The 14,005-nt window shown below is 33.8% G+C and overlaps 1 protein-coding gene across 1 annotated transcript in view; it reads right to left on the reverse strand.

Annotated features, from left to right (window-relative positions):
* The window catches only part of LOC150107699 (ubiquitin-conjugating enzyme E2 Q1), a 201,965-nt gene that overhangs the window by 123,412 nt on the left and 64,548 nt on the right, over positions 1–14,005 (reverse strand). The window contains exon 4 of the mRNA XM_090392011.1: positions 3,349–3,431. Within this exon, the coding sequence (XP_090248137.1) occupies positions 3,349–3,431 (83 nt within the window). The remainder of the gene's footprint in view (positions 1–3,348; positions 3,432–14,005) is intronic.

The following is a 14,005-nucleotide window of genomic DNA, read 5'->3' on the forward strand; positions in this document are numbered from 1 at the left end:
TAGCAATAAAGCAAGTTTACATTATAAAAACTTCCTATCGACAATTTTCTCCCAAATTAATCTGTTATTTATGACATCTCCAATATTATCAAATATTAGAGATGTGTCATTTCAGTCTATAGCAAATCTGATATTTCAGTCTAGAATCCATGATCTTGTTCTTGCAATTAAACATCTTTAGACTGACTTTTATTCTCACATTCTCTTTAAGTGGGAATATCACCTCTATCAAACATTCTTAAATGCTAATAATGTCAAGTTTCTTTTCATCTTTATAACAAACTGATACTATTTGTTCATTCTCCTAATTTCCCTCAAAACTTTCATATCTATGATAAAGTCAACTTATTTCTAACCAAACTTTCAGATTCACAAGTTAAAATTTAATCACTTACTAGTTTAGTGTTTTAATTTTCCTCTTAATCCACATAAGGATATGATAATAATAAACAAGTTTTACAAGTGTTTAGTGCATAAATCTATAGGTTTACAACTTCTGTGAGTAGAAATAAAAAAGTTTACATTATTACAGCTTCCTATCAACAATTTTCTTCCAAATTAATCTGTTATTTATCATATCTTCAATATTGTCAAATATTAGAGATGTGCCATTTCAGTCTATAACCAATCTGGCATTTCAGTCTACAATCCATCACCTTAGACTTTCTAGATCTTGTTCTTCAAGGTCTTTTTCTTGGAACTGTCATAGAGTAAAACTATTTTAATTTTACTTTTACACATTATTTTGAATTTGAAAAGATCCACTTTTCATCACAATGTTTCAAATGTTCATTCTCTACAGCAGACACTAGTCCCATGGTGAGCTTGCTCTACCATCAATTCATGCAGAACATTTCAAACAGCTTTTGTCAACTATACCAAATTGATGAGTTTCTCTTGAAAAGTTCAGGCAATAACCTAACAGCAGTTGTAGTCTCTCTAGAACTGCAGTGGACATTTGGAATGAAGCTTGTCTGAGTGTGTGACATCACTTTTGAGTTTTTGAATTACCAAAAATGCAGTGTTCTTAAACAGTATTCTGGCTTTTGCTCTGCAGATGAAGAAAGAATGCAGCACAATATCGACATAGGAATTAGACACTGAAGTGCTCACAAAAAGCAGGAAAGGTAAGCACAAACTGATAAAATTAGGATACAGTATTATATAGCAATTTTGGGGTACCGGAAACACAAGAACAAAAGTATTTTCTGGGCACAAAGATCTGAGACATGATTGAAGTAATATCTAAGCAAGCAGAACAATTGATAATATGATAGCAATGGTTGGAATGATTTGAAAGGAGAAAAGTTATAAGATATGAAATCTATTCAGCAAGATCAAAAAGGAGTGCAAAAGAGTAAAGATTATGAATGTTGTTAGAGTATGATAGGAGTGTGTTGAGGACAAGAACTGCAATTGAGTCAGTAAGTAGATTATGTACGTAAAATGATGTGCATCATGTTGGTACGAGGTGACTGATCGTTAAAAGGATCTGTGCTTTCAAGACTTTGTTCAGAAAGTAATTGTTCAGTGAAGGAATGATTCTGAATTGTCAGGAACACTAGATATGGATGGAAGAAAGCATGGATTAAATTAAGCTATATCAATTGCAAGTGTAATGAGACAAAGAAAGAAAACGAAGTCTTGTTAGGGATTACCTAAGAAATGCAAGATCAGTTTTGCCATGAAAGAAAAGTATATACTATGGAAATTGGGAGGGAAAAAATTGCTTTAGAAATCAACTCCAGCTATCTTTTGGAACTGGGCATATTTCAAGTATTACCTGAACACTGATCAGCCTAGTGATTGACTTGTATGTATACAAGTCAATGTATACAAGGGCGGTCTGAAAAGTTTTCTCAGCCTAACAATGAAAAAACGAATTTATAATTTCAAAATTATTTTTATTTTTCAACATAATCTCCCTTAAGACTAATATTCCAGAGATGCTCTAGCACCATGTACCAACTTAGAAAAAAAAAATCATGCCAATAGTGTTGCTATCTATGGTCGAGGTCAAAAACTTTTCAGACCACTCTCATACATGTGGTTTGTATGTGCAGAAAGCTGTAAACGATTTAGTGATAGATTAAAGGTTTATGCGTATTTATGTACATAAATACGCATAAACAGTATGCGTATTTATGGCTAAACTAGGTGTATGTATAGCTCAGTCAGTATAGACTAAGCTCTTTGGTAGGTAAGACCTGGGTTCAATTTTCAACATCTATGATATGAAGAACCGTTATCTGGTCTGTTTCAACTAAAGGTAAGTTAACCAGTCCTCATACAGAGGTACAGGGTTTTTCACATGGAAACTCAAGTTTTTCATTCCTCAGAACAGTCCTGTGAACAAACACAAATTTACAGCCATGAATACTTACTACAGTATGTAGAAGAGATAGGGTCTTCACCATATGTCATTATGCCTGTAGTTAACCATGAGCCACATTATAGCAATCAACCTCCTAGATAGGATATGGCACATGAATGGGATATGTGTGTGTATATATTAGTCTTGATGATACTGAAAAACTGAAAATCATGTTGAAACAGAAATGTTTAATATTGCATGAGGAAGTCCTATTGCTAGTAATATACATTTTGCTCACTTTGCATGAGTGAAACAAATGATTAGAGGTAATAATAACAGCATTTCTATCTTATAGAGCATAACTATATTGTGTCTAATTTTGCCACTAAAGTCAATTTTTTTTTAATGATAATCCCATGAGTTTGTTTACTCATGAATGGTTTAGATGGAAAGCTGAAAGGACAGAAGAAACTTGTCTGAAGACTGTAGATTATAATCTTCAGGAAACAGACCAAAATTAAAATTATGTAACAAATTTCTGTTGAGATTCTAAATACAAATGTCATTAAATTTCATCCATGTGGTGCAGAACTATTATCATCATGTGATTCTTCTGCTGATAAATTGATCAGATTGTAATCAAAACTGAGTGGAGTGGACATTTTGCAAATGCAAGTGATCTAAATGAAATGAAAATTAAATGGCCAGATTTTTTAAGATTCCATATGCTGAATATCACAAAATCTGTCCAGCAAGAGCTGAGAAATAATTTGAGTATGAACAAAATGCATCTATTTGTACACATTACAAAATACACCATGTAAAAGTGAATGCATCTATGAGGTGCATTCACTTCTGCATGCACCTACAAGGGATAAGCAAATTACTTATTATTTCAGTCTTCTGCCAGGAGACCTAAGTCCAAGGATGTCAATAGTATTAATTCTCAATTACTTTAAGTTTTTTTTCTTTTTTATGTATAAATTATATATTTTCCTCAACTTCAAAATAAGTTTTTATAGTATTAGTTTTACCTTGTATCTTCTTCCATTTCTATATGAATATCATCTTCAACCTCCTCCTCTTCTGAGTTGTCTTCTAGTTCTTCTTCAGATAACTAATATTACAAGCATTCTAAATTATAACAAAATTTAAAAAATAACCACTTTCATGCTAATGAACTTTAAATCTGAAAAGTACATGAAAACTGCCTAATTTTGGGATCACTCTCTAAGCTGCTCTAACTGGAAATAAACCTATAATAAACAAAATTGCAAGACAAGTGTCCTATAAAGATTCAGCAATCTCTTGCATTTAGGGTCATTATAAAAATCAATATACAAATCACTAAAGATTGTTTTACTCATCTAGAATTGTCTTTAGTCTTTGGGATGCTCCAGGCTTAGTGGATGGTATTAAAAAGAAGTTGTTCTGGCATCCACTCAACTAAGACAAATATTGTGGAAAGTTTTTTTACCTTGGGTATAATATATATATATGTTAAAGATACCAAGTAATTTTATAACCTTGGTTTTAATCCTTTTTCCCAAGTAAGCAAACAGACAAGTCAAGTTTGCACTTGAACGTGGTTCAAGACTTATGATAGTGCAACACCAAGGCAACTCATGGTGGTTAGACATTTGTGAATGAAAGATAGATTATATATATATATATATATATATATATATATATAAAGGACTGATTTTAAAGTACTTTCAAGGTAGAGAGAAAGAACAGAATGAAAAAGGAGTGAAATTGCTGACGAGAAAAGAATTGCAACCAACAAGAGTAAGAACAATGTTTCAACCAATTCAGCAGGATTATAGATGCAGGAGGCAGTGCATTTGAGGCTATCTAATATGAGAGACGGATGCTAACAGGACAAAATATATAGCTGGTAACAAACTACAATAATGGGATTTACTTATTTTATTTTTATATAAATCTAAACTTTTTCACTGTCTACTTTCTTCATTTCTCTTAGCAAAAAAGGGAAATGAAGAGACATTGGGAAATAAAACTTTACTGCCTGGTACAAACATTGTGAATCATTCATAATCACTAATAATCAAGTACATGTACTGCCACTGAATTAGAAACCTTTATACAGTGACTTTTTCAGATAAATTATTGCTTAGTTATATGTTCATATATATTTACATATGAAAACTAACACTGGTAAACAATTATGATTTTCATGGCGAGATATTTAAGTGTCAAACATATTGGGGAGAGATGAAAAGTTCTGATAAATACCTAGAATAAAAATTATATTAAAGCAACTGTTCTTATATATCCTAAAAGAAAAAGAACAAATTATTACAATTTCATGAAACATTGGGGTTATAGAGTTTTAAGATATGTTCTTTCTTTTGATTATATCAGTTGCCTTAATATCATTTTTGTTCTAGGTGTTTATCAGAACTTTTCATATTATAATATGAAATATTCATATTATATTATTTTGACAGAGCTTTTAGGGGCCCCCACCCTAATGTGGGAGCAGTATTCAATAGCTGGGATTTGTAATTTGTATAATGTTAACAGCTGTTCAGGGGTGAAGTAACGTCGTGAGAGAGAGAAATCCTAGTTTTTTTGAAGCTGAGGATGCAATGGTTGCTATGTGTCTATGTCAGGAGAGGTTTGATGTGAGGGTAATTCCAAGAAGAGAAATCTCGAACTGTCTGGAAATTTGGGTATCATCAAAAAGGATACTGGGAAAAAAGTTTTTTTTTTTTTTTTTTTTTTTTTTAATGGGAAATAGGAGAGAACTGGGTTTTATTAGCATTGAAATTGATGAGGTTATCCAAACCCCATTGTAGTATGGCTTGAAGATCGGAATTGAGGGCAGTGGTGGTTGATATTCTGTAAGTTGAAGAGTTGTGCAGGGTAAGGTTTATCAAATGAAAGTGAGGAGTGTAATGTGCTGTTGTCTGCAAAAACTGTGTATTGGATTGGAGGTCAACTGAAGTAGGTTGTGATATATAACAAGACGAGGGTTGGTGAGAGGACAGAACCTCGTGGAACCCCCAGCATTAATTGAATGGTGAGAGAATAGGGAGCCATCCATCATCACTCACACACACGCACGCACAGTGCGTGTGTGCCAGACAGAAATCAGGCAATCCAACTACAGAAGTCCAAGGTCAGACCGAATGATGGTAGTTTGCTTAGTAAGGCTTTCTGCCAGACCTGGTTAAAGGCTTTGGAGATAAAGTGCAACCACTTCAGATTTGCCAAACTTCCTCCATGACATTTGTCTAGAGATGGGTGACATATGTGAGCAGATCTGTTGATCAGCAGCGACAGAATCCATACTGGTGGTCATTTATTAGGTGGGTGTCTTCCAGGTAGTGTAGGAATTGGGAATTGATGATTTTTACCATTACTTTTGACAAGACTGAGGTAAGTGTTAGTTGGAGCAGTGACTTGTCACCATTTTTGGGAATGGGCTGAATATAGGCCAATTTACAGTTTGTGGGATAGACTAGTGGAGTAAAAGAGTATATATAGGCAACATAGGGTAGGAGTCAGTTCTGGTGCACAAACTTTCAGTACAATTGGGGAAATGCCATCAGGGCCAGGAGACTGTGTCTAATTTGGACAGCATTTTTCTGATCTCATCCTGACAAAAGGATATAGGGGGAATTGTATGTTGGGTGTCTGGAACGGTTGGGGGACATTTACCAAGTGTGAAGCCAGAAGATTGGTTTTTTTGTGGGTGATGATGCAATAGAGCCATCTGGGTATGATAAGGGCAGGAATAGTGTTGACAGAAGTTACGGCCAATTGCTTTGCAAAGGACCAAAAGGCTCGACTGCCATTTGGACAGGCTGCTAGTTTCCTGCTTTTTGCTCGAACTCTGTTTTGGAAGCATCGATTGTTTTTTTTTTTTGATCTATTTCGGGCTTTGGTATGAGGTTCTTGATTTCAGCCAGTTATGGTATGCCTGGTGTTTCATCTGTACAGCCTTGGCACATCGTTTGGAGAACCAGGGTTTAGTTAGGGAAATGGCAGTTCAGAGTATTGTGTGGAATGTATATTTCCATGCCAGTGAGGATTACTTTGGTAATAAGTTCAGTGCATATGTTTGAGTTGGAAAGCTGGAAGCAATAGTCCAACCATGGAAATGTGGCATAGAAGTTGCAGAGGCTGTCCCACTTGGGACTGTTATAATGCCTTAAATACAATCTAGTTTTGCTTACCTGATATAACAAACATTCTCATAATAAACCTTGAACATATAAAAGCATAATACTGAGAGGTCTTCCAAAAAAGAACAGTACAAGATGTCAAGTTATTATATAACTACAGTATACCAATCAAAAAAAGGATAAGGCAAATAATTTAAACATCAGTGGAGAAATACTAGATTTGCTGTTAGTCCCAAACTTTGATGTAGTTGTTCTGAACAGTTATTAACTCTTGTTGCTAGCCAAACACTTACTGCACAAATGTCATCTTAGTATAAGACTGACATATATAACTCATCATACTTGTTATAGCGAACAATAATTTATTTTGGTTTCAAAAAGTGAAAGCAAACATGTAAACATCATTTGCCAGCATGGTTAGTGAGTGGTTAATATACTCACTTTCTAGTAAACAGGTTGCAAGTTCAAATCTCAGCATAATGTCTCCAACTGTCTTCAATTAGGTGAATTTCATCACCTGGTATGAGACTACTGTCCTACTTATTGAACGCCTGAAGTGACTTGAAAAAGCTCCATGTTTGGACTCCAGCGAGCAGTGCTTCTGAACTGTGAAAAGCATGAAAAATTAAATATCTAAATATACAAAAAAACAATAAATAATAAAAATTTAAAAAAAAAAACGAGTAAAAGAATTTTCCTAGCCTGCACACAATACTGATGTACTATGAGTGGGAGACAAAAAACATTGCATGCAACTTTAATATAAATTACTGCATAATGCAATACTGTGCTTGCTAACTATGAAACAGTTGATAAATAATTGAATTACATAAGTGAGCAAAATTTTGTTGAGTCTTGCAATCTTTCTTAGCAGTTAACACTAATATGCATGAAATTACCAGACTAATACTACCTCATATTACAAATTCTTGCTTCTGCCATAATTCCACTAACTTAATTATTTTAAATACAAAGACTCTTTCTTTTAGTCCAATTGTTGAAGGAATCGACAGCGCCCAAATTACCACTTAGCCAAAAAATTAGCGGCCACACTCGAGGAATTAGTAGGTCAGTCCCCTTCCTAAATAAAAAATACACAACATTTCATAAACAAAATTAAAAACATTACACTCAACGACCAAGATTTATTAGTCAGCTTCGACATAACTTCCCTTTTCACCAATGTCCCGATCAATGATACTATCTTACTCCTACAGAACATATTTCCACACGATCCTCCTTGCCCACATACTCCGCTCCGGATATTTCGTGTGGCAAAACAATTTTTACCTTCAAAAAGAGGGTACAGCCATGGGCTCACCACTTTTCCACCCAATTGCTAACTTTTATATGGAAGACTTTGAGCAACGAGCTCTAGAGTCAGCGTGCCTAAAAGTCCAAAATTTGGCTCAGATACATCGACAATATTTTCGCTATTTGGCCCCATGGCCACGAAGCACTAAATACATTCCTTAGCCACCTGAACAAACAACACAAATGTATCCAATTCACCATTGAAATAGAAAAAAAACAACTCTTCCGTACCTAGACACACTCGTCACAAGTCTTCCCTCAGGCTGTCTCTACTTCTCAGTCTACCGCAAACCTACACACACACACACAGGCCAGAACATACACAAAAATTCTTATTACCCCCAACACAAAAAACTAGGTGTCATAAGCACCCTTAACCACAGAGCTCAAACTATCTGTTCAAATGAACAAGCTCTAAACCAGGAATACAAGATCATCAACAATACATTTATAAAAAAATGGATACAGTAAACTATTCACAAGATCCTCCACAGAGATACTAGTAAAAAAAAAAAAAAAAGATTTCAAGAATGCTATTGCCATACCTTATGTTAGAGGCATTTCCGAAAAAATAGACAGAACACTACACAAATACAACCTCAAAACCACCTTTAAACCCACAACAAAATTAAGACATCTACTCAGTTCTTCCAAAGATCCTCTTCCACACCTAGCCCACCCATGAGTATACAAAATACAATGCACATGTAACCTACCATGTAAGCAGGGCGAACCATCCCAATTAGCACGGACAAACACAAACGACACATTAAATACCTCCATTTTGGAAAAACTGGCCTTTCTGACCACGTACTCCAAACACATCACAGAATTGATTGGAAAAATACCAAGTCTCTACACGGCACCAAAACCTGGTTCAAGAGGAAATTCAAAGCATGTGAAATGCTCAAACATAACCCAAATCTGAACAAAAATGATGACCTAACCATTCCAAGAATGTGGAGGACCCATCTGCAACCTTTATAGTAACCAGAACAAGCCAAAGAAAAATCCCAATACAAGACTTGGTGAAGTGTTTTTTTTTCCTTAACATTCCATAACAACTTGAACTGTACAAGTCCTGAAGAAAATCATAGTATAACAATCTGAACTGTATAAATCCAGAAGAATCTTAGTACATGAGGATTTTAGCAGAGTTTATTGTAGTTTTTTTATTTATTAATTATAATTTATATATATATTTTCCAACTTTTATTTTATTCAATTATCACTAGAGGTCAGGCTAAGAAAAAGATTAATTAACAGCATAGATTTAATTTACCAGTACAGAGTGCAAGTGCATGTAGCTTGGTTCCCTATACACATGTATCCTTCTGATGATGACCTCAATACAGGGATCGAAACGTCAAATTGTTATTTTATTAATAATAAGTAAAATAATCATTTCAACATGTGTTTTGTGTCCCTAAATTCGGAAATATGAATGAAGAGTATCAAATGCAAAGAATAATTTCTGCTGCAGCTTACATTTTCTTTGAATCTCTTCATCAGAATTTGCATTGGTAATTCTCATGCCCTCCTCTATTGCTTAATAAATATTGACAGAACTATAGAATGTGGACAATGGCTGATACAGAAAGAGCAAGTAGGAAGCAAGAGTGCACTGTATAGTAAGTACATGAATCAGTTTTTGTTGGGTTATTATTTTTTTTTTAAATACTAAAACTCACATAAGAAAATTTGTTACAATTGGATGAGCAAAAAAGTTTTAAACTTTTTTAGCTATGAATTTCAAGACCTGCAGATTATATGCACTTCAGCATGTGCACAAATGCAGTGCCTGCATTGGTAGCTTATTTGGTTAGTCATAATACTGATTTGTGGTAAACAAGTAAATTCCAACCCAATACATGGACAAACTTGTTTATTCATATCAGATCCATGCAGTTTTCTATGCAAGGTCTATCTTAAGAAAATAATGTATAAGAGAAGAAGCTGTTCCAAGCAATGACAGCAGAGAGAACAAAAAGTTTTTCCTGTTAGTATGGAGTTGAACTATAAGTAATGTTAAATAGCTCCTGTATGGATTTTAATGGAGGACAGCAGAAGAATTGCAAATTCTGATGAAGAGATCTAAAGAAAATACAAGCAACAGAAGCAAGAATGTAATATGATGCTAGTATGTTATTAGTAATTGGATGTGTTTTTCAAGATGAAAAAATACCCTGATACCTCTGTATGAGACTGGCTAACTCTCTCCTCAGTTGAAAATGCCTCACTGTGAAAGTAGTGAATCAGTGAGAGAGATGGGCCAGTAATCAACCTTACTACCTTCTTCTGTACTGGGTTAGATTTTTTTTTTTTTTTTTAAATAAAATATTTAAAAGGCTCTATGAGGTAAGTAAAGCAATGCCTTGAGTAAAATAAAACCTTTCTCACATGCTAAAGAGATGACACTTGTAACATTTTTATATTAGATGCCGGTAAGTGTAATTATTCCAAAAAAGAAAAAATTTTACCTAGAAATATGAGTGTTGTCAGAGTAGGAGAAAATGCTTTTATATATATAAAATCAATAACCTTCTCAAATGGAGAAAGTAATTATATTATTAGACAGCAACTTATTTGAGAGGTTTCTTGGTAGCAGACAAGTTGACTGTTAATGGATTTCTCCACAACTTAAACAAGAACTGAATTGAAAGCAACTGGATAGTGATCTGATGGAAAAGACATGTTGCCTTTCTTAGCAATAGGCTAATGAATTTTTAACCAAAGATCAAAAAGAGAAGATGAATTAACATTATCTGAAATAAAATATCAGTGAATACATACACCAGTGATGACGAACCTATGACATGCGTGTCAGCACTGACACACTCGAGGGTTTCGGGTGACACACCTTGGATGTTGAAAAATATTGGTATTCTGATGACAAAACTGTGATAAATCATGTAAGATTACTCTCAGTTAAGGCGAAGATAGGTTTCCGGTTCATTGAAAGAATTATATTTTGTAGTTAGCTTATTTCTATTTTATAACTAGCCTATAAACAACGAGCATTTTAAGTGTACATTTTCTTTCTTAATCATTATAATTTCGGCATAGTCATATGATATTGTAAAAACTTATAAAAATTATTATCAATGTTATATATAGATATATGATACAGACTTATAAATATAAGTATATTACAGACTTATAAATACGTGCTTTATATATTATAAACTTAAAGTTTTCATTTGACTTCTGTGTGAAATTCGTTCATGCATGCATTCCAAGTCTCTCGACTGAGTAATACAAGTTCTAAACATATTTAAAACCACTTTAACAGAAAATATAATTCGCAGCATTAAATATTGAATTTATCTGAGTAAATAATGAAAATATTTTTATAGTTGCATTAAATTCAGTAAATTTTGTTAAATAATGCAAATAGTAACAACTTACGATGACGTTGCACTAAATAGCTGCTATTTAGTAGCATGATAGAGCAGCACTTCCCAAACTGTGGGCCGCGGCCCCCCTTGGGGAACGTAGGTTTTGTTGAGGGGGGGTGTGAAATAATGAAAACAAATTTAAAATATATTATTTATTATTTCTTTTTTTGTTTTTTTTTTTATATTTTAATGGAAAAATTCACACGTTGGTGTTGGTTCACAAACTTTGCTTCCTGTGTATTTCGGCACTTAATGAATATTAGTAAATATTGCTTATTCATATGTTTCATTTCAAAGCAGTGGTTAATTGTATTTACTTCGAATGCTCTCCAGGGAAGCTCCAAATCTTCCTGTCCCTTTCATCACGTGTCCGTAATCAGGGACTGTTGATATTGACTTTATATACATATCAAAACTCGTTTTATATTATCACTGTCATCTGAGCTAGTTTTCTGTTACCAATAAAAGTTTCGCATATACTTCACACATGAAAAGAGAGATAGTAACGCGCTTGCAGTGGTAAACAACACGCCCTCCCTGACAGCCACTATACTGCAGAGGCAATAAAAACAAGTACTTTTATTATGCCAGTGAATAAGGTATGAACAGTCTGTGTAATATTTCTCAACAAATACTGCAATTAGAGACAACTGGGATAAAAACACTAATTAATGAATCACATGTCCCCTCATACAGAAACTATGCTGTATAGACTGAAACAAAACCATATGTTGCATGGGCAAACACAGTATCTAACTAAAAAACTATTGTTATTAATTAGATGTGTGTGAGTTCATTTTCCCAAGGTAGCAATAAAATTCAACAGAACGTGTTAAAATTCTTAAAAGTGTTAAAACTAAGTAATATATATATATAATGAATGTTATGGCAGTTTCACATATGGAATTCGGTTGAAGAGAGTTAGCATTTCAACTCAATTGTCAGCTATGCTTTTATCTTTCAGTTGCGTGATCTTTTGTTAATACCGCACCGATCATATGTACGTTTTAATAACCTGCCTCTGCTGTCTGTTTCGTGTTAGGCTTAATGTAAAGGGAGAAAAGTCACAAAAGAGAAAAATGTTCCTGGTCCGGGGATTCCCTTATTCAGGTAATATTCACTAATTTCATGTTATCAGTCTGTGGTGTGCCAGTATCGGTAGGTGATGATATTATTTGATCTATTCTATGTTAAAAAATTTAACCCTGAGATGGATAAGTGGCTGATAAAAAATAAAAAAAAAATCCCACAAACAATCAGAAGAAGCAGAAACAGACTCAAAAAAAAAAAAGAGGACAGTATTTCATATTTTACCAGAACAGCCCGCATTGTCTTCAGAACCAAATGGTAAGAGGCAAAAAAATGTAATATATGCATTTAATTTTTGCAATATTCGCTGTGTATGTTTTGTATTGAATATAAATACAATAAATATTATAATAATATATGTCTCTATTACAATTTTTTTTTGAGGGGGAGCCGTGAAATATTTTAATTTTTGCAAAGGGGGCCCTGACATCCAGAAGTTTGGGAAGCGATGTGATAGAGTAAAACGTAACAAGGTTGCTAGGAACGAACAGGTAATAAATCTGGCAACCCTGCTGAAAGAAGTAGTGGTAGTCTTGCATGGTCTGCCACTTAAGTAATTTGAATTGCTGGTTTATAATTCATTTCCAGTAATTGTTAGTTCTTATTAATTATTACTACTTAATTACCGCTGTATATAATTTTGCTCTTTTTTTTAATTTGTGAACCCTTTTACAATTGCAGCTAGCACTAATAAAAAACTAAAATTATCACAGAAAGGAAGTGGAAGAAATTTCCAAGATGCCTGGACTGAACAATATGGTGTTATTGATAGAGGCGATAAAGTTCTCTGTAAATTGTGTGGCAAGCTATCTGTGAGTAGAACTTGGAATGTAAGAAGATATTTTGAAACTAAGCACAAATGGCTCCTAGAAAAAACTTCTGAACACAAAGAATACATATCGCAACCTCTAAAACTGGCAGAATCACAAACAGAGACTTTAATTAAATTTGTTTCAGGACCTTCAAATTTAGTAGCCGCAAGTTACAGTATTTCACATACTATTGTTGAACATGGGAAACCACTTAGTGATGGTGATTATATTAAAGAAGCTTTCGTAAAGTGTGCACCATTTTTATTTGAGGACTTTCATAATAAGGAAGCTATTGTAAAGTGCATGAAAGAGTTACCATTAAGTAGAAATACTATTAAAGACAGAGTTATATCAACGAATGCTAGTATAGATATTACGTCATCAGCTCGATTGGCTATTATTGCAAGGTATGTTCACGGTGATTCTATGCACGAGGAATTGATAGTTAGAAAATTTACCTCAAAACACGACAGGTAAAGACATATGCGACTGCGTTGTTAAAGTGTTCCGTGAGAAACAGATAGATTTATCGAAAATATTTTCGATTACAACTGATGGTGCACCTAATATGTTTGGCCGTAATGTCAGTTTTATCAAACAATTTACAGAATATGTTGGTCATCCCCTGGTTTGTTTCCATTGTATTATACATAAGGAGACACTGTGTGCGAAATCAGGCTTAAAGGATTTGGATGATGTGATGAGAATTGTGACAAAGGTAACTAATTTTATTGCTGCCAGGGCTTTAAACAAACGAGAATTTAATTCACTTTTAAGCGAAATTGAATCAGTGTACAGTGGTCTATTAATGTACAATAATATTCGATGGTTGAGTCGTGGCCAAGTACTTGAACGGTTTGTTGAATGTTTAAATGAAATTAAACTATATTTAAATACGAAGGGCATGGAGCACAAATTTTCTCA

Source organism: Typopeltis vanoorti, chromosome 4 (assembly GCF_054136105.1).
Source record: "Typopeltis vanoorti isolate ZY-2024b chromosome 4, IOZ_Tvanoo_1.0, whole genome shotgun sequence".
Classification (NCBI taxonomy): Eukaryota; Metazoa; Arthropoda; class Arachnida; order Uropygi; family Thelyphonidae; genus Typopeltis; species Typopeltis vanoorti.